The following is a 19,433-nucleotide window of genomic DNA, read 5'->3' as shown; positions in this document are numbered from 1 at the left end:
AGCTAGATGAGAATAGGGTTTTGTTTCTCTCTGTCCCTGCCTCCTTCCCTCTCCCATGCCCCCACAAAATCCTTTGCTATGAATCCTTGTTTGTAGACAAGCTAGACCGTATAGTTGTGGCCAAACTTACTGAACAGACTGCTGAGGTGCTTGGCTGAGGGACAGTAATAAATATTGTACACTGCGCCCCCTAATTCTTTCAAATTTTCTGAAACTAGAGCTTTGTGAGCAGTTCTGTTTATTTTAAAAGAAAACAAAACACCCTTTCTGAAGGTGGTGAGAGTCCTGGTTTGCATGCACAGATCCTGTTTCTATACTCTCTGGGAAAACAACAGGACTTGCTGGCTTTTGCAGCCCAGGCAGGGTGACTTCTGTGTTGGTGTCATACAGAAAGTCCTAGGCTCCAAGATGAAACCTGCAGTGCACCGAGAGTATTGGCGCTCTGTAAAGTGACTGACACTGCTTGAGAGGCAGGTGACAGGAAGGAAACGGGAGTTCTCGACGTAGGCCAGTTTTTTTCCCCCCTAATAGGTACATGGCCCTACTCAAGTCGGCAAGGTTACATGAATGAATGTAGGTGAATAAAAAGTGGCTCAGGAGCCATTAATTCTGAGGTACGAGTTTCCCTTTGGTGCAATACAGCTACAGATGTGGAATGTTTGCTCTCTTTTTTTTTTTTCCTTTTGCACTTGTTTCCAGTTCCTGCGCCAGCCTGACACCTCTCCATCCTTGCATCCGATACTCTTTTATTTCAGCTTCGCTTGTGTTAGTGCATTGGCTGCCTCATCTCTAATAGTCCTCAGGCTTCCCAGACTGTAACAAAAAAATTTTCTACTGATGACGTAAACTGCATGACTGCTGCTCTGCGCGGTGGCACGTGCACTGTGCCCGCGCGGGGACAGGGGCAGCAGGAGGTTTCTGTACTATAGTCTTGCACTCTTAAATTTTAGACTTTTTAAGCAGGTGAAAAAAAAAATAGAACTTTATTTTTAAATGAGGCACTTGTTCTGGGAATTCCTTTCCTCGCCCCCGTCCGGTTCGGGCTGTGGGGCGGCGCGGGTGGGGGGCTGCGCTGTGGGGGTGCCCACAGAGCTGCTGCCACCCCTCGCTTTTCTTCGCAGGCACTGGAGAGGGGCAGGGGCGGCGGAAACCGCCCGGGAGACGGTTGCCAGAGGTGTGCCCTTGGTTTATTTGAAATAAATTGTGACTTTCTAACTTCGGAGGTGTCCTGGCTCTTCTTGGGACGGGGGGACACGGGGGGGGGGGGGGAGAGGGCGGTGCCCGCCGCCACACCTGCGCCTTCCCGCGCCACGCCCCCTCCGCTGGCCCCGCCCCGCGGCGCCGTGACGCAGCACGCCGGGCGGTTGCCGGGGTGACGCGCGAGGCCTGGCGGGCCGGGGGCGCGATGGCGGCGGCGGCGGCGGCGGCGGCGTCGCGGTCGGAGGGTCCCCCGCTGCCCGGCCCGCCGGGGGGCCGCCCGCGGCCCGTCTGCTCGCGGCCCTACTTCCTCGTCCTCATGGTCTTCGCCCACCTCTACGTCCTCAACGTGCTGGGGCTGCTGCTCTTCGTGCACCTCAGCGCCGGCGAGGCCGGCGGGCCGCCCGCCGCCCCCCCGCCGCCGCCGCCGCCGCCGCCCGCCCGCGCCCTCCCGCGCCTCGAGGGCATCAAGGCAAGGCCGCGACGGGGGGTGGGGGACCGGGGCCGGGGCCGCGCCGCCGCTCACCGCTGCTCTCCCCGCAGGTGGGCCACACGCAGCGGGTGGAGCTGGTGCCCGGCAGGGTCCACGCCGTGCGCACCCTCAGCCTCAAGCCGCTCCTCTTCGGTGAGTACCGGCCGCGCTGACCCGCCCCCGGCCTTCTCCCCGCCGGTAGGGCCGCGGCGGAGACCGGCCCGCGCTGCTGCCGGCCCCCCAGGCACGCCGGTAGCGGGCCAGCGGCTGGACGCCCCCCCCACACCGGGGCCGGCTGGCGGCCGTCACCCGGTGCCGGGGCTGTGGGAGCGGCGGCCGCGGGTCCCGGCAGGCAGGTCTGGGAGGTTGCCGCCGGCCGCGCTGCCCTGCCGGCTTCCACCGCTGCTGCCGTAACGGCGGGGGGGGGGGGTCTATCTCGCACCCGCCGCTGTCTTACACCCACTCGGGGGAAAACGACTTCTCGCCTGTTCCCTTCTCCTCCCTGTGCTACTTTTCCTTGGGGCTGCGTTAAAAAGAGTGTGATTTTGTTTAAGGTATTTTGCGGAGGTTACGTGTTCTGGATGGCCCACTTAGAAGAATTTGGAAGATTAACCTTTTCAGGTTCTTACAGATTCCCTTTAAAATAGCGTGCGTAGACAGCAGATCGCTGAAGATGACCTCGAAGAAGCTGCTTGGTATTAGGAAGGGACAAGAGATCCCCAAACTTTTGGTAATAAATGATGATAAAGCAATTTAGTGTTGGTGCTTCAGTGCTGAGGAAATGAGTAACAGGATAATTGATAGGTTTAATGTCTTCCACCATTTTGCGTCCTGTTCTAGATTTATCTTTATTTCTGGCTGCTCTGATGCACAACCACACAACATCTGTCTTTCAGAGATTTTAGAACCTTTACCTTTCCATGATTTTTGCTGTGACTGGTGAGGTCTCATTAATTGAACTCTGTGTTCTGGAAATCCACTGAGAATATACAAATTAAGTATTGGGGACAGATGATTACAAAATTCCTGCTACTGCAAAGTCAGAGAAAACCTGTTGTCTCTGAAAAGATAGCATTGACAGTCTTTTAGATGCTGTCTCAATAATATAAAAAGAGGGTTTTTTTCTGATTCCAGATAGGCTATATACACTGAAAGCCTGGCCATAAATCAGATAGGTTTCTTATTAAACTCCTTTAAGGCTGTAAGTACCTGGAAGAAACACACAAAGTTCTTTTGTCATTTCTACATATGTGGTACTCATGGTTTGCAAATTTCTAAGTGGATTTCTGCCTGACATTCAGTAAACAGACAGACCAACCTGGGACTGATACCCCACAGCGATCAAAAAACAATTATGGCATTACCAGAACCACAGTCTGGGGCAATCACTGGTTTTCACTCAGGGAAACTCCTGTTTCCACCTTCTCTGCTCTACCGGTACCGCTTAATTGAAAGAGTTCATCCTGGCCTGCAAGGAAGGTACTGAAGTTGAGAAAAGGCAGGTTGGTCCTGGCAGCACTAATCCCACAACTTTTAACTTGTCACTCTGGCACCTCCATTGGTTCCGAGGGAAGCTTTGCTCCCTGAGGATGGTATCACAGACAGTGATGGACATTCAACATTTGAGATGCCACGCGAGTCTGTTCTCCTTTGTCCTTTGATAAGGAGTCCCTTATTTAGCAACGGCAAGTCGCAAGACAGCTTTTATCTCCCAGATGAACCTGCCAGGAGCCAGCTCTGACTTTAAAAGACTTCCAGAGACTTCTCTATCTATGCAAATAGTACCAATCTACATCAGCTGGTTTAAAAAACCTGATTTATTGCATGGCTGTTGTTTAAATTAGTGGAAGTGTGTATTTAACTTGGTTGTGTTAGACAAACCCAGAAGTCACTAGCAAAGAAGGACTCTTGAATTTCTGGGGATTTTTTCTGGGACAGCTCATTAATGATTTAATGTGAGCTCTGTGCTTTGGAGCATGGCACTGGGCACCATAGGGGAACCTGCGGTTTGTTTTTTAAATGTGGGTAAGTCATCTGCATTGAACCCAAGCGTATTTCATGGAGCTATGAAAAAGTCCCTGCCCTATTTTTTCCCCCCTCTGGCTACGAGACGTCATTTCTAAAGCTTGTAAGTCAGACCATCTGTGCATTTTTTAGTTAGGAAACACTAGTAATCAAATAATCCTATTAATGGAAAACAAATATCAGACAAAGCCTTTTCAACCTTCAGAGCTTTTATGTGTTCTGTTGTGTTTTCCAAACGCAGTCTGTTCTGAAGATACTGCCGTTGCAGGGACCACCTGGCAGCAGATTCTGTGGATTGGGTGGCAGTTTGCAAGACAAGGCAGTGGGGAGGAATAAAAATAGGAAATCTCGCTGTGTTTTTCTTCTGAGCCTTAGGGAACAGAAGTAATCACTGCACAAATGTCAGGGCACAGCTGAATTTCAGAGTGAATGTCTGAGCACTCATCTCAGCCCACACTAAATCTGAAGAGGAGATCGCATCACGGGTTGTTGGTGTGCTTTACGAGCACAGGGAGGCAATGTGTCTCCATCAAACCGGGCGGCTCTTTCCACAACCGAGACTGCAGGCGTCATGAACAAGGCAGAACGCATTTCTCCCAAAAGCCGTTTTTCCTCTTATTTCAGTCCCAAGTTTAATCCAGTGTAGAAAACTTTCCATGGACAGTTGTTTGTTAGGCAGTAGAAATCCAACTTGTTTTCTCATTTGGGGATTTGCTGTTTTCTGCTCTGTGGTCTGGAGCATAGAACTATAGCTGTGTTTACCCCTACAGGGAATTACAGTCCCTACTTACTTCGGTGAGAGAGTGAGCTGCAGAGAACTTGGTGAGACTGAGTTTTGCCACCTTTTCTGTCTTCCTTGCATGTGGGTGGACAGCCAGACAGCTGTGTAACGTTTCTCCCCGCCCTCCCATATCGGAACTGCAAGTAGCACCTATTGTGCTGTGGCTGGGGCTCACCTCCAAGTCCCAAGCAAAGCTGCTGTTGCACACCAAAGCAGATGTTTAAACAGCTGATGTCCCACTCCTGCTCTGCTCTTTTTCAAGGCTCTTGTGATATCTTGCTATCTTCAGTAGTTGCCCAGTTACCAGAATCTTCTGATCCAAACTGAATTTCTGACATTAAAAAATGGTTTTCCCTGTTATGCAGAAACCCTCAGCTATCTTTGCTCTGTGCTTTTCTTGCTCAAGAATGGCTGTTTCCTCTTACCTGTGCGGATGCTCATCAGCTCTCAGCGCAGCAAGCTGAAGGGACAGCCTGAGTGACTGCTCAAGAGCAGAGTTTAGCATTCATTTTTTAAGGGGGCAGGCATTGCTGGGGTGGGTTCCCCTCCCCCTTAATTTACCTTGGACTGTTCAAGAGTAAACTATTTGCTCCATTATACAAAAAGCATCACTTAGCAGTCAGGGAGACTTCCGTGTAATCTTTCTGGACAGAAAGCAAGCAGGCACTTGGACAGCATTAGTGTCTCAGGGTCAAATAACGAAGCTGAAATGGCTATCAACTTTGATGACAAGAACTAGAAGGAGCTGTTACTAAAGGTCTCTTCTAGTTTGGGCTCACCTGTGGAGTTCAGTTCAGTTTTCTTGTGCTGTTGGATCCTACACAAAGCCATCCATTCCAAGTCCTGGATCTGCAGAGCCTTGCGAGAGGAATATGTTAAATCTGTATCCTTAAGCTCTGTCTCAGGAAAACAGGCCCTATCTGTGGACTATGACTGCTTCAAATCACCTAAAAATATGGACTGTACATCTCCAAAACACCAACTGCCAGGGAAAGGAGTTTTCTAGCCATAGGGAAGGGAGCAGTTTCTTATTGTTGGAATTGAGATTTTTCAGACCTTCCGGCCAGCCTGTTCAGGGCAGCGGTGATGTTTCCACCTCCGCACCGCCTGGTGCAGGTTCCTGTTCTTCTTCTGCCAGGCGTAGGCCTTGTTCACCACCACTTTGTCACTCTGTACTTCGCCGCTTACAACGAAGACCCCTGCGTGAGTGCCTCTCATGATGTTGTGGACGCAGGTAGCATCTATGTCCAGCCACTGCTGGAGCCGGGCGGGGATTTCAGTTCTGAGGAGCGGGCCGTGCTTCAGGACCTCCACCTTGGAGGGGTCCAGGTCGAAGTCCGAGATGGTGGTGGTGGTGTTCTTCCTCAGGATTCGGATTTTCACTGCTGTGGGGGTTGGAAAAAGAGCTGTTAGTTCTGTTTACTTTTCATAGCTCTTACCTACTTAAACACACAGCCAACACAAGGCTTTCTTGCTGTTTCTGTAACGTGCTGATGCATCCATCCAAGCTCTTGTAATTGCAGTGAACTTGTAAAAGTTCTCATTTGAGGTTAGTTTCCAGTACTGAACACAGTTCTTCTCACTCCGCTTTTCTCGTGAGAGTGGCAAAGGCATGTCAGCACCGCTGCATGGGCAGAAACCCTGTAGGAAGCAGGGGCACAAGCAAGTGGATGCATCAACGTCCTGGTGTCGTGCAAATTACTTGACTGTTCTCTGAGCTGGGATTTCAGGAGGTGACATGACTGCCACCTGCCCAGGATTTTTAACTTTTTTTTTTCATGAAGGTTGTGTGTCTGAATTCAGGACAGTATCTTGAAAACTTCCTGCCAGCTGATTGAGCAGAGCCAGTGCTGCCACCTGCTTGGGCTAGGAGAGGGAGAGTCACATTACTAGAGCAACAGTATTGAAGTTTGAAATAGCTGACGTGGATTTTGCTACAGGTTTTTACGGGCATTGATTGAAATGTTGGTCTCCAAGGGAAAACCAGAGTAGTGCTTATGTTTAGCAGCCACAGACCAAAACAAATCAGAGCCCACAGAAATAAAAGCAGGTCTTCACCTTGGGTGCTGCCTGGAGCTGGGCCCTCCTGCTACCTAACAAGTAAGTTGGGACCTGAAAATCCCTGGGATCTGCTGTAAAAGCTGCAGTTCCTCCAAGTCAGTTTGTTATGGCAAAGCCATTTTCTGTCCGTGCCACTACTTGGCTGCTGGAGGGAATGGGAGGAAGAGATGGTGGTACTCACCAAAATCATTGGCGCAGAGGTTTTCCAGGATCTCCCTGGCAGTGCTGGCCTCCTCAAGCTCGCAGTCCTTGCAGCTGGCTCGGGGCACTGCTGCAACAGAGATTTGGTTATAACACCCTTGTCAAGCTTCACTGGAAAAGGCATAATGAAATTTTGAGAGCTGCGAGTGGTGGCTTGCTGTTTCCAAGTGGTGCTTCCTCCCGAGCTACCCAGTCCCTGGAGAAAGAGCTCGGAGTGCCAGGGTGGGAAAATGTTACGCTCTCCTTTCTGTGGGTGAGGCAGACACTGCTTGTCCTGCTTTGTTTAGGCTTGTGTGTGTTGCTGCATGTTAAAGCAGCAGCGAAAATGCTTAATGAAGATCTTCTAGTTTGGATGAAACAGTAAAGCCACTGGTATGGCCAGACTCCATCCAGTGATGCTGAAATGAGGTGTCTGTTCTCCCCTTAACTGCTCTTGAATCTCCCCCAGTGTTTATCAGTATCTGGGTGTTTAATTTAGTCTTTCAGTCTTTAAGATTTTTTTCTTGTGTAACTCATGTCTGCAGAGGCTCGTGCCCCTTTGTGGTGTTTCCTAATGTTTCAAGAGAAGGCTTGCAAAACATTTCTTTTTGCATGTTTTTAAACCCTGGGCACAGCTGAAAGATCAGGGCTGCAGCTCTTTAGCTCCGCTGGAAGCACGTCTCGCCGCCTGGAGCCTGCACACCACAAGCTCTCATGCTGTGCCTGAGTGTTAGGCTTTTACAGCGATTCCTTTCCTCTGCCCCAAACCCTGCATGGTCTGACGGCACCCAGGGAGCTAATGAATACAGTAGAGAGGGGAACAAGCTGCAGTCAACGTTACGCTAATTTTTTAGACACGACGGAGTTCCCAGAGAGAACAAAACTAGAATTTAGAATTTTTTTTTTTTTTTAAATATAGCTTACAACCAGAAATATTAGGAATAGAAACAAGGCACAGGCACATCCTTTTGAGCTTTCAGTGTTACATATGGAATAACATGAGGAAAAAAAAAAAACTTACTTCTCCTGCTCGAGGAATTTTCATCTGTGGACACTGCTGCGATGCACAGTTCATGATCTGCAGGAAACTTGCTGCAGTTCAGGATTTCGGGCCAGGGGTAGCCGTAACAAGCCATGACGGGTGCACAGCTTCTCTTGACGGCTTCGCACAGGCTGCGGCAGGGGTAGATGAGCCTGGGGAGGGGATGGGGATTGCAGCACCTCTGGACTCCCCCCGGCAGCAGGCTGAGGGTCGAGCCCTGGCACCGCGCTGCACACTGTAGCGCTAGGAGAGCTGTTTGGGGATCTTTGATGTCTTTTGAACGTTCATGCCCAGGAAACAAACAACGGATTTTTGAGGACAGGAGGGATGAGGCTGTTTGATACAGGCTGCTGCCAGAAGCCCTTCCCCACACCCAGGGATCTTCTCTAGTTGTGCAAAGGCTGCTTACCTTTACAGGTGCCTAATTAGATGCCCAATTTCCTTAGCAGCTCTGTACTTTGATGGCTGCACCTCAAGACTGAGGATTTCTCTCTGCTGCTGGCAATGTCGGGCTGAGAAACCCTCTACATGTTTGGGGCAGGAGCTGCAGGCGGGGGGCTGCAGGGGAAGCGGGAGGTGAAGCCGGTGGGTGCCAGCAGATACTGCGGTGTGTGAGGGGGGCGGCCGGGGGAGATGGCCACGGTGCCTGCGGTGGGAGAGCAAGAAAAGCCAGAGGAGGGAACATAAGGTTTCTGCTCCTGCGAGATTAAATGCTCATGTTTCACTTTCAGAGGGAAGGTCCCTGCTGGGTAATCCAGTTGCCTCTTGCCCAGCAGGGCAGTCCAGCTTCTTGGGGACTGTGCTGATCACAGTGCACGCATTTTCTCTTGGGAGGCAAATGCAGTTGCGCTCTTGGGGAGTGTTACTTGCCAGAGCTGAAATAACTTCTAAAAACATCTTACCTGTCCAAGCAGATTGGTGCAAAGAGGGAGCAGAGGAAAATCCTAGCGTCCGGGTGGCACTCCCTGGCCAGCAAGGGCAGCCAGCTGGAAGACTGCTGGATCACTTCTGGCATGGTCTCGTGCTCCAGCAGGTTGGGAATCCTCATCTCGGAGTAGCCGATATCGTAGCACAAGGCCATGTGGTGTGGAATGGGTGTGCAGCTGGAGGATCTCCTCAGGTAGCTCGCCCAGGCTCCTGGAGAGCCCCAGAGCAGCAGGCGCACCAGGAGACCCAGCAGCCATGGGCTGCCCGACCTTGAGGGGTGCCTGCGGTGGGCCGTGACCATGCTCAGAGCAAGCTGGGAGCAGGCGAACGGGCAGCACACCCTGGACTGAGCTGCTCCTGACTGTGGGACGCCTTTTATAGCCTATGAGCCACCTCACTGTCAATCCATCCTCATTAAGTGCGGCCCTTTCAGAGCCCTCATGGGGAAGACAATGCTCCAATTTTCGTTTGCCAGCGGCCCCGATTGTTTGGATTTTAGCAGGGGTTTGGCTTAGATCAGCAGGTGTGGAAATGAGGGCAGTTGGGGAGGGATGAATGACTTGGCCCATGTGTCTTGGGGCTCTTTCAGCCAAGATTGAATCTCTGTTTGACACCAGTGCTCCAACCCATCCCCTTTCTCTTGCTCCAGGATTAGTCATTATTTCATAAACCCCAATGTTTTCCTCTCTTTTGTTTTTTGTAAAAGCAATCAAGTGTTGCTCAAAGTCAATTAGGAGGCATTTGTTTAGCTGGATCTATTGTTGAGGAAGCAGGGAGATAGGATGGTCTCACAGCCAGAAGTTAACCGTTTCAGAGAGCTGAGGGCAGAGAGGAACTAATTTGTAGCTGTGGAGCCAGGTTGTTTGCAGATGAGATTGGCGGTGCTTAGCTGGAAACCCCCTCACCTTGCAACCTGCGTGACAGAGCGTGCTTTCCGGTTAACAGAATTTTTACTTCGTTACAAAGTCCCGTTACTACCGCTGAAGAGCAGGATTGTCCTTCCTCCAGCACGTAATTAAGATTCCAGAAGCCATCGTTATTGTAGCCCAGTTTGGGGAACTGGAAATACTGGGGGCGTTGCTTGCCAGCACACAGTTCATTCGGACGTGGTGCCGTGCCATGAGGTTCAAACCAGCCAGCGGAAGCTCCAGCGCTCAAGCATCCTCTGGCACAAGGACCCCGTGCTGCCTGTGGCGGAAATTGTTTCCTCGGAGGGTGTTACGGATACAGCCGGCTGCATTGTGTTGCTGGGGCTTCCCAGGAACATCTCATTTTCTACAGAGCTAGTTCTGGTCTGTACTTAGCAAGAAGCCAACTGCATATTGACAGTTTGAGCTGATAGGGTTGATTTAAGGTCATGGAAGTAATTAACTTTTTTTTTTCCCCCTTTGAGGATTGCTGCTGTAGTGGAGATAAAATGTGTCCTTGGCACATACTTGCAGGAGCTCTAGGGGGCTGCAATTTGAAGAGCAGGACCTTGGGCCTAGGAGCACTTAAACCTGTCCTGCTTTGGTGGATTTTCTTTTCCTCTTCAAAAGTCTCAGCAGCTGATCCCTGAAGAGCTGACCTCTACAAGATCCCTGTAGCAGTGAGGGATTTCAGCCAGAAGGATCTTCTCAACCTGCTGGGCCACAATGTAACTGTGCTGTGGAAGGGGACCTTGCCAGTGCTTTGCAAGTGTGTGCCCAGTGCACCATGCAGTTAGAAATCTCTTAGCTTCACCGTCATCAGTGGATTTCTCTGCAGTTAAATTTGCTTGGGATCCTGGTATTGCCTGATTGCTGCTGGTGGTGTGCTGCAAAGGAAAGCTGGTGATACCAGCTGGTATGGAGCGTGGCATCCACCATGCACAGTGTCTTCCCCTTTAGTGTTGCGTTTGAAGACCATTTTTAGTGGGGGACCAAGGGAATGAGTGGGAATAAGTTTGGAAGTTGTCTCTTTGCTGTTTGAATTTCATAGTAGAGCACTGTGCCAGGTTCCCCTGAAAGGCGTTTGGTTTTGTGCAAACTGCCACCCCCTCCATGTGAGAGCAAGGAAGCCTGAAACCCTGGCCATCACCACTGCCCACCATAAAGATTTTTAGCCTCCCTTCCTGTAGAGCACCAGTTCCCAGACTGTGATCCACATGTCACCTTTGAAGTGATAATATGCAGTGATATGCACGTGTTTGTTCACTCCTTTGTCCATTGTGGTATCTGTGAGAGAGTTTAAGGGCTTGACCCCTGGATCCAAACATTTAGGAACTGCTGCTGTAAAAATAACCACCTCCAGCAGCTCAGGTGTGTGCTCTTTGAGAGCTCTTCTGGTAGAAGGGTGGATGTGTTTGAATGTCCCAAACTTGGGCAGTTTCCTAAATTTCCCCACACACGTTTTTTTTTTTCTTCTGAGTGGCCTGCCATCAGTATGGGGTCCCACTGTGACAGTTCCTCAGTCTCTGTTGCTGCTCACACTTTTGCTGCAGAAATTCCCGACTTCCTGACGGAGGAAGAGTGCAAGCTCATCGTCCATCTGGCACAGCTGAAGGGGCTGCAGAAGAGCCAGATCCTACCAACGGATGACTATGAGGAAGCCATGGAAATGATAGAAATCAGCCAGATGGACATTTTCAATCTGCTGGACCACAATCAGGATGGGCAGCTGCAGCTCAAAGAGGTAGAGTGTGGGACAAACTGGGGAAGGTTTGCTGTGGGACCTTCTGGCAGGTCCCCTCCTCAGATAGTCACTTGATTACTCATGTGCTTGGGTAGGGCCAGACCCCAGTATATACTGATCAGTATTTGCTTAATTTTATGTCTCCAGACTGGTGCTGGCCTTCAGCATGGAAGTTTTGGGGGGAACGTGCAGCAGTTGTCATGCTATTGGGAGGTAGCAAGGGTCCTTGGCAGGAGATGCATGTTTTGAATTTGCTGGGTAAAATGTTCCTTGGGCTGTGGGTTTCCTCTTGCTGGGTGTCCTGGGGAAGTGAGTTTGTAGCATAGGCACTGCTTTGTGTGGCCTGTGGGGAGCTAACCGTGCTAATTGACAAGACACAGCAAAGCCACCCCTGTTAACGACCCTGGAGGGGGATAACAAGCACCTTGTCCACAGCTTTTCAGCACCCTTGCCCAGTATGGCAGGGTGCGTCAGGGCAGGTGCTGGCAGTTCAAGGATGTCACCCCCGTGGGCTCCCGTTTCAGGTAGGGCTGCGGGTCTGTACTGTCCCGTGGGCAGCAAGCATTGTGGAGTATGGGGAACTGTGGCAGTGACAACCCAGGGCAAGGCTCCTTTTCTCTGGAGGTCAGAGCCTGCTGAGAGCTCTCCAGGATACTGCATCTCTCTGTCCACATGAAAAGGAAGCCTTTTTGTTCCAAGCCCTTATCTTGGACAAGTAAAAGCATTCACTTTTATCATCAATAGCTTTACTTTCCCTTCAAGAGAAAGAGCTGTGCCCTCTCTGCCTCAGGACTGGTTAACCGAGCAGTAATTTGCCATGACCTAAACTGGAAACAAACAGCACTCATCAGCCACACACTGTGTGTGGCTGCCAGATAATTCTCACTGCAGTCTTCTTTCTGCAGAGATGTGCTGACGCCTGGCTGGCTGATGCGCTGCAGAGGAGAGCCTGCCAGGCCTCAAGCAGGGAGTCTGTAGGGTTTCAGTAGTATGAGAAACCAGTGCCCGCTGTTGATCCATTTATGAATTTCAGGTGTTGACCCACACCCGGCTTGGGAACGGCAGGTGGATGACCCCTGAAAACATCCGGGAGATGTACACTGCAGTCAAGGCTGATCCTGATGGGAATGGTAAGAGCAGCTCCATGGGAATCCCTTCACCCTCAGCACGCTGGACACCTCACACAGCCGTGTGGGGCAGAGCAAGAGCCGTGTCCCTGCCTAGGCCTGTTTCTCTTGGTGTATTCTTCAAAAGAAAATAACGCTGCTTTAGAGACCTTTGTAGAAAATTAAAACCAGTGTAAACCTCTCATCGCAGCACTCCTGCCCCTTCATCACCAGTCTAGCAGCAGACTAGTTCCACTGCCTGGGCTTGGATCTTGCAGAAGCAGGACCAGAACACAACTCTCAACTCCTCCCCCTGTCAGACCTGCTTTGATTCCTGCCCCACTGTAACAGGACCTTCAGGGTGTGCTTCTGCTCCTGTGGTCTGAGAGACTGCTCTGGATCTGACTGCATAGCTCTTGTTACCTGGGCTTCAGTTTTTAAGCTGCACCCTCCGATCCCCGCCCTGTTTTCAGGGAGACTTCTGCAGCAGGCTGGGAGCCCTGTATCACTGGCAGGGGAGGGCAGAATAAGTGGAAGTGAGGGTGGTTTTGTTGGTCAGCCTTTGTTGCTGACCCCCCTCTCTGACGCTGCAAACTCTCTGTATTCCATGAGGCCGCTTCAGCCCCTCCTGCTCCTGGTCTCCCAAGGGCTCCCGCTGGTCCGGACATGCACTCTAACCTCTGCTGCTCTAATTAGAGTGGCCTCAATTAAGCAACTCTCCATTTCCTAATCAAATTAAGTGAACGCACAGACTCTGCACGCTCTCTTCCAGTGACCTGGCGTTGAGAGCTGCCCGGGAGGAGTTGGTTTGAAGCAGTACCCATGTGAATGCCTACATATCCGGAGGACACCCCATGCCCTGCTACTCTGGGATGGTGGCATTCTTGGCAGGGGCAGGAGCGTATGGCTGAGTCCTCAGTGGCTTTTCCACTGTTCCGGACATCAACAAATGGAAGGTCCTGTTAAAGTGCTCTTGGCAGGACCTTGCTTCTAGAGAGCTGCTTCACTCTGTTGTTAGACTGGTATGTGACACCAAGAGACGAGGTCACAACCTGGATGTGGCACTGCATCACCAAAGACCACATGGAGTAAGGGGAAGTGGGGACAGGGAGACACTAGAAATAATAATGGTGTGGGTAATTTGGTCACAACCACTGGCACCTGAGGAACTGTCCCAGGCTGACCCTGGGGGCTGGTCCTTCCTCCTGCTGGAGGGTGCTGTGTGCCTGGGGAGCAGAGCTGGCACCACAGCAGCACTGGGTTTGCTGCCTGAGTGAGCTCCACTCGCAGCCCATGATGCATGCTGGCTGCCAGACAGCACGCTGCAGCGTTCCGCAAGCTCTGGTCCTGGGGACCTGGTCCCCTGTGCAGGGCTTCCCTTCTTCAGAAAGGGGAAACAACAAATGTGAGGATTTTTCTGAAGCCGACAAAGGCCAAAGTCCAACCCGTGTTGAGTCCAGTTGAGTGCAAACAAGAAATACTTGTGTTAGTAGAAACCACTTTTTACCTCTGGCTTTTCTGTTATTTCTACTTACGCAAGATCATACTCTGTTGTATTTCTCACTCATGTTTTGCAATTACACAAATGCAGAAGAATGTACCGCTTGTTTTGGTTTGGCTTTTTTAAATTACCATGCAGGGTCTTGTAGAAAATGTGGTCTGAGGTGTCCCACTCTGCTCCTACACGTGTCTATTTAAATATCTAAGTAACAAGCTCCAAGGCATCAGGTGGCGCAGGCTTTTTAGCTGTGGGATTGCATATGTTAGAACTGTATTGGCTATTTCTCTCTTTTGATGGATTGGTTTGTATGTTTTAGGAGCTTTTTAAAGTTCAAAATGGTACTTCACCCGTCCCAGTTCTGACCCTGCACGGCAGCTAACAGGTCCCTTTTGCAGGTTGCTGTATGCCCTCTACTCTGCTAAAGGCGAGAGCATGGCTGGGGCCTGTAATCCTGCACGTAGCGGGTGCAGCCGGTGGTGGGCACAGTGGTGGACCCTGAATGGGGTTTGTTTGAGGAAGGCAATTTCTGCAGTGCCCTCAGCTGGTGGTTTCTGTGAGTACAGGACGCCAAGAACTATTATTACCTGCACCAGAGTCAGCCAGCTTTTCCTCTCTTCCCCTAGGTGTGCTGAGTTTGGAGGAGTTCAAACGATTGAATATCCGTGATTTCCACAAGTACATGGGAAGCCAGAAAGTGAAGATGAGTGACTTGGTGCGCAACAGCCAGCACACCTGGCTGTACCAGGGCGAGGGGGCACACCAGGTCATGAGAGCCATACGGCAAAGGTAAGGGCCAGGCAGCCGAGGGGCCGTTGGGTTTGTCTAGCCATGAGGACCACCTGTGCTGGGAGAGGCAGTGGCAGACTTGCTAATATTCACACTTCCTAATTGCGTGAAAGTCTTTGCAGTATAAAGAGCAATGAACACAGACACAAAATGGGGAGAGGAGGTTTTCATTAGAACAAGAATTTGTATTGTCCCATGGAAAAGGAAAAAGAAAAATCAAACCTTTCAGCATCTCCATTCACTTTTGGGAACAGCCCTATAAAACCAAGAAGACTTGGCATTATATGAAATAATTCATTCTAATTAGTAAATGAGCTTACTGGGAGAAACTGCCCATTTCCAATGCTGTCTGGGTGCCAGTAGTTACTGTCATTTGCTTTAGTTACTCATGCATTTCACTGAAATCTGTCTTAGCTGTTCAGAGCTGACTTTTTAACAAGCATGACTTCACCTCAAGTAAGCCGAGTTAGTTTAATCCTCCGAGCACATGTATCGCAGGGCAGCTCACAGCAGACGGGAGAACCTCTTACCCTTCCCTTCATCACAGATTTGGTACTGGGAAGCGTTGAAACCCAGCATGCAGGCCAAATCATTTAGCCGTGGTGAGTTTCAGATAACTGGCTGGAGACTCCCTTGTTCTTGTGGCGCTGGTCCTCGCCCAGAACATGGGTGGGTAAAATCTGTCCCGAGGCTTGAAAACGGCTGTTGGCCGCTCCTTTTCTTCAGTGCATTCCAGCGGGAGAATGGGGTTGCATATTGCCTTGATTAGAGCAGGCTCTGGCTGCCACCTTCTCCGTGCCAGCTAGCCAGCGCACACAGGCATCGGCATACTGCTTTTACGCTCTTCAGTTGGCTGCTGTTACAAGGACGTGAAGACATAGCACTGAAGGAGGCTTGTTAGTCCTCCCTGGGACTATGCGGTGCCTGGAGGGGCTTTGCCATCCTGCTTGGGTGCTGCGTTCCCTTTGCACCTGCCCCAAGGGCTTCACCAGTCTGGATTCTCAGAGCTCTGAGTGTTCTTTGGCAGGTCTCGAGACGTACCTGCTTGCCTTGGGGATGATCTCAGATGTAGCAGCGGAAAAATCCCAGAGCAGGAGGGCTCCGGTCTCCTTGATCACTTCCAGTGCCCCTCTGCCCTGGGGGGAGGCTGCTGAAAAGGCAACAGGGAAAGGTGAGTTAGGTGACAAGAATATTCCTAGAGCTAGTCTCTTGTTCACTCTCAGCAGGGGCCCTGTGCTTTGCTAACAGTCCCTGAGGTCTGTAGGTGGTGTGCAGGAGTCCAGAGAAGCCATGAGATGGCACATGAAGGCTCCAGGGACACACACAGAAGGGATCTTGCTGAGCAAGCAAAGTCTTCCTGAGAGCAGTCCTGCTGGAGATGCACCCTTCGGTTTTGGGGTTTTTTTTATTAACCCTGACAAGGACTTTCTGAGCTGATGCTGATGGTCCAACAGATCTGTAGGGACCTAGTTATCTCTTGGCGTGCTTGCTGCAGCCCATCCATCTCTCTGGTCTGTTGGGAAAGGGACTTATCTTTCTCTGAATTTACTCGCTGCTTGGGACTAGTGGCCGACCAGGGTGACGGTGCTTTCTCCTCACCTGCTCTTCTCTCCTCTTCCCCAGGGTAATGCGCCTGACTCGCTTGCCCCCCGAGATTGTGGAGCACAGCGAGCCCCTCCAGGTTGTGCGGTACGACCAAGGAGGGCACTACCATGCCCACATGGACAGTGGCCCCGTCTTCCCCGAGACCGCCTGCAGCCACACGAAGCTGGTCGCCAATGAAAGCGCTCCGTTTGAGACCTCCTGCCGGTAAGGTCTGCCTTGGCACAACCTGGAACGCATTAGAGAAGAGGTGTGGAGAGCTGTTTCGCCTCACCTCGCGTGGGACTTGGTGCTCAGGTTGTGGGCTCGCAAACCAGCTCTGGAGATCGCTGGCATGAAGGGGTTTGAAGGGGGAGGTGGGCGAATCCTGTGGGTCCACACAAGGAGGGCAGAGTGGTTCTGCAATGCTGCTGGGCCATCCCCACCAGAGGTTAGAAATGCCCCCTCACCGTTGTGGGTGGGTATTTTCTTTATTGTCCTTGTCTTGTCCTTGGAGAAAAGCTGATGGTGCAAATCACACATCTTGTGATGTCTTGGAGGAACCACTGTATGTATGGTGGAGGGGCAGGGTACGGACAGCCCCTGTGCATCTCCTCCTGTTCCAGTTGTGTCCCCTGACAGCCCCTGTGTCTTGCAGGTATGTGACAGTGCTGTTCTACCTGAACAATGTGACTGGGGGAGGTGAAACAGTCTTTCCTATAGCTGATAACAGGACGTACGAAGAGATGGTAAATGAATCTCACCTACATGTTACCCCCTGGGGATTTTGAGTCCCTCTTTGAATGTCTATTCGCTGTGGCTGCAGGAGGGGTCCTGTGCGTGAGGTTGGTGGACTTTAGCCTTCGTAGCTAGAGCATGGGGAAGCTGTGCTCCGCTTACGGTCTTCTCCCTCTGAGGCCAAGGGAAGAGGCGCAGGGCTTTGACAGCTGCAGTTCTCCCCACTTAGAGGTGTGAGGGGCTGTATCTTGGCCTTGCTGCCATAACACGAGTCCTGCTCGCTTCTGTCTGGGCAGCTTTCCTCAGACTAAGTCTTGGCAGGTATGTTGTGCTCCTGTCAGGCAATATGTTAAGGAATGGGCAGCTGCTCAGAAACAGGTTATGGACCTCCGGGGGAGTGAAACTGGCTGCTCCGGGTGGGTTGTGAAAGCCCTGTCCTGCCCAGCATCAGCCTTGAGCTGTTCCTGTGGGGTGTTCAGGCAAAGGGCAGGATGACGCCTGGCAGCAGAGGCAGCCCAGTGCGTGCACTTCGTTCCAGCCCTGTTTGCAACACCTTCTCTGTGGTTTCTTGCCAGTCTTTGATCCAGAACGACGTTGACCTGCGAGATACTCGGAAAAACTGCGACAAGGGCAATTTGCGAGTGAAACCTCAGCAAGGCACTGCTGTCTTCTGGTACAACTACCTGTCAGACGGAGAAGGTATGGGCTTGTTTCAAGACTCGGCTCTTGGGAGGGGTAGGACTGCAGGAGGTGACAGCCTTGCGGCGGCTAGATGCTCAGAAGAGAGCCAAAGGGTGGTAGCTGCCTGCTAGTGGGAACTGTAGAGTCTACTTGTCACCAGCTGGGTAGGAGCTTCCTGACTCTGAAAGGCCTTTGTTTACAGGCAGTAGGTCAGTGGCTCCTGATGTCTTTGGGGGACGGGACTAGCTAGCAAACAAAGACCTTGGCTGCACTAGCCATCGCCAGCTGCCTCCCATCCCGCTGTGCGAGCTGAAACTCCTGCTGAAACTTGGTCTGCAATTCAAAATGTTTCACTGATGTGGTGTTGCCCAAAGGGGTGGGGAGGGGAGGTAGACAAAGGCACGGCCGTCAGCTCTGCAGCACAGGGAGGCATGGTCCACCCCGCGCGAGGCGCTGCCGTGCTTGGGGCCAGCTCCTGCTTTATAGCTGAGCCGCAGCCTGTTGATATGTGTCCTTGGGGCTGTTTTTCTCAAGAAGCGCAGCGTGGTTTTCCCTGACAGGCAAGCTGGGGGATTGACATGAATCTTCCAGGCTGCTGGTGAGTATGACTCCAGAGTGTTTCGATGGCAGATTTTGAGCAGTGGTGGGAGGAAGGAGTATAGCATTCCAGCTCCCCTGGGAGCGGCCCATGTTTCCATCTCTAGAAGGTCACAAGACCAGCATTTGGGCTGTTGGGTGGTAATATCAAGACCATCACTCTCCTGTAAGAAGAGCCCTGTTGTGTTTTTATGAGCAAATTTTTCCTAAATGGAAGGCGGCTGCTGATGCAAGTCTGCCACAGAAAAACGATGGGACCTCTGTAAAAAGAGGATCATTTAGAACTGCTGAAATGCAATCTCTAATGTGGCCCTGAGCCCCTGACTTCCACAGGCCTTCTAGCGGCAGCACCCATCTCTTCCGTGCCAGCCTCCCCTTTGGGGAAGAGTTGAGAAAAACAGCAGCTGTGATGCAGAATGCAAGAGCCCCTTGTGCCGAGTGGAGACATGGAGGCAACAAGCATTTTGCACTTGGGCAGCCTGCCCTGGTGAACTCTTTGTAGGTGCTAGGGTGGGGTGGCACTAAGATGAAGGGGTGTCAGGAGGCGCCAACTCCTGTTAAGAAGATGTGTCTGAGCCAAAATCCAAGCAGGCGCTCTGGGCAGGAGAGCTGCTCTCAGCGTTCACTGGCCGTGCCTCCCTGTGCGGCCCGCCTGTCCCTGCCCGTGCCGCAGCACTCCTCGCCGCCTCCTAACAAGGCTTCGTTCTGCAGGCTGGGTGGGGGAGCTGGACGACTTCGCCCTGCACGGGGGCTGCCTGGTCACCCAAGGCACCAAGTGGATCGCCAACAACTGGATCAACGTGGACCCCAACCGCCGGCGGCAGCTGCAGTTCCAGCAAGAGATGGAGCGCTACGCGGGGGCCGAGGCCGGGGCTGGAGCCCCGGGCGAGTGGACAGTGGATAAAGCCTACAGCGGGGTGCACCTGGAGCTGTAGGGTCGGGGGGGACGGGGGACGGACAGACACGGCGGAGGGGCCCGGCCGCGCGCACGTGGCCTTTTCCCACGCTGGGCGGAGGGGCGGGTCCGCGGGCCACGTGCGCGGCGGGTCCGCGTCGCGCGCCAATAAAGCGTGGAGAGACCGGCGCCGCCTCCGCGTGCTCCGGGG

At 52.0% G+C, this 19,433-nt stretch overlaps 2 protein-coding genes across 4 annotated transcripts; one reads left to right on the top strand and one right to left on the bottom strand.

Annotated features, from left to right (window-relative positions):
- Positions 1 to 1,359: 1,359 nt before the first annotated feature.
- P4HTM (prolyl 4-hydroxylase, transmembrane) lies at positions 1,360 to 19,410 on the top strand. The gene is made up of 9 exons (XM_030043413.2): positions 1,360 to 1,669; positions 1,741 to 1,822; positions 11,147 to 11,337; positions 12,371 to 12,467; positions 14,568 to 14,730; positions 16,354 to 16,539; positions 16,970 to 17,060; positions 17,625 to 17,748; positions 19,039 to 19,410. Exons 1-9 carry the CDS (start codon positions 1,406 to 1,408, stop codon positions 19,260 to 19,262), a joined length of 1,422 nt encoding a protein of 473 aa, XP_029899273.1. The 5' UTR covers positions 1,360 to 1,405; the 3' UTR covers positions 19,263 to 19,410.
- On the bottom strand, positions 3,488 to 9,031 carry LOC115353697 (secreted frizzled-related protein 5-like). Of its 3 annotated transcripts, none has more exons than XM_030043414.1 (4): positions 8,661 to 9,031; positions 7,738 to 7,910; positions 6,718 to 6,807; positions 3,488 to 5,860 (listed from the first exon to the last, which is right to left on the bottom strand). In XM_030043414.1, exons 1-4 carry the CDS (start codon positions 8,984 to 8,986, stop codon positions 5,526 to 5,528), a joined length of 924 nt encoding a protein of 307 aa, XP_029899274.1. In that variant the 5' UTR covers positions 8,987 to 9,031; the 3' UTR covers positions 3,488 to 5,525. The 3 variants fall into 3 exon arrangements, with proteins under 3 accessions (XP_029899274.1, XP_029899276.1, XP_029899275.1); XM_030043416.1 differs by having other exon boundaries at positions 3,488 to 5,857; XM_030043415.1 differs by having other exon boundaries at positions 6,718 to 6,804.
- Positions 19,411 to 19,433: the final 23 nt, after the last annotated feature.

Source organism: Aquila chrysaetos, chromosome 20, assembly GCF_900496995.4.
Source record: "Aquila chrysaetos chrysaetos chromosome 20, bAquChr1.4, whole genome shotgun sequence".
In the NCBI taxonomy this organism is placed as follows: Eukaryota; Metazoa; Chordata; class Aves; order Accipitriformes; family Accipitridae; genus Aquila; species Aquila chrysaetos.
The sequence above is the reverse complement of the archived record's forward strand: the minus strand, read 5'-3'. Positions and strand labels throughout refer to the sequence as shown.

Coding starts and splice junctions, on each gene's coding strand:
- P4HTM (XM_030043413.2), top strand. CDS start 1,406: ATGGCGGCGGCGGCGGCGGCGGCGGCGTCGCGGTCGGAGGGTCCCCCG. Junction 12,468..14,567: donor GGCTGATCCTGATGGGAATG/GTAAGAGCAGCT, acceptor CTCTTCCCCTAG/GTGTGCTGAGTTTGGAGGAG. Junction 17,749..19,038: donor CTACCTGTCAGACGGAGAAG/GTATGGGCTTGT, acceptor TTCGTTCTGCAG/GCTGGGTGGGGGAGCTGGAC.
- LOC115353697 (XM_030043414.1), bottom strand. CDS start 8,986: ATGGTCACGGCCCACCGCAGGCACCCCTCAAGGTCGGGCAGCCCATGG. Junction 7,911..8,660: donor GCACCAATCTGCTTGGACAG/GTAAGATGTTTT, acceptor TCCCCTCCCCAG/GCTCATCTACCCCTGCCGCA. Junction 5,861..6,717: donor CCTCTGCGCCAATGATTTTG/GTGAGTACCACC, acceptor CAACCCCCACAG/CAGTGAAAATCCGAATCCTG.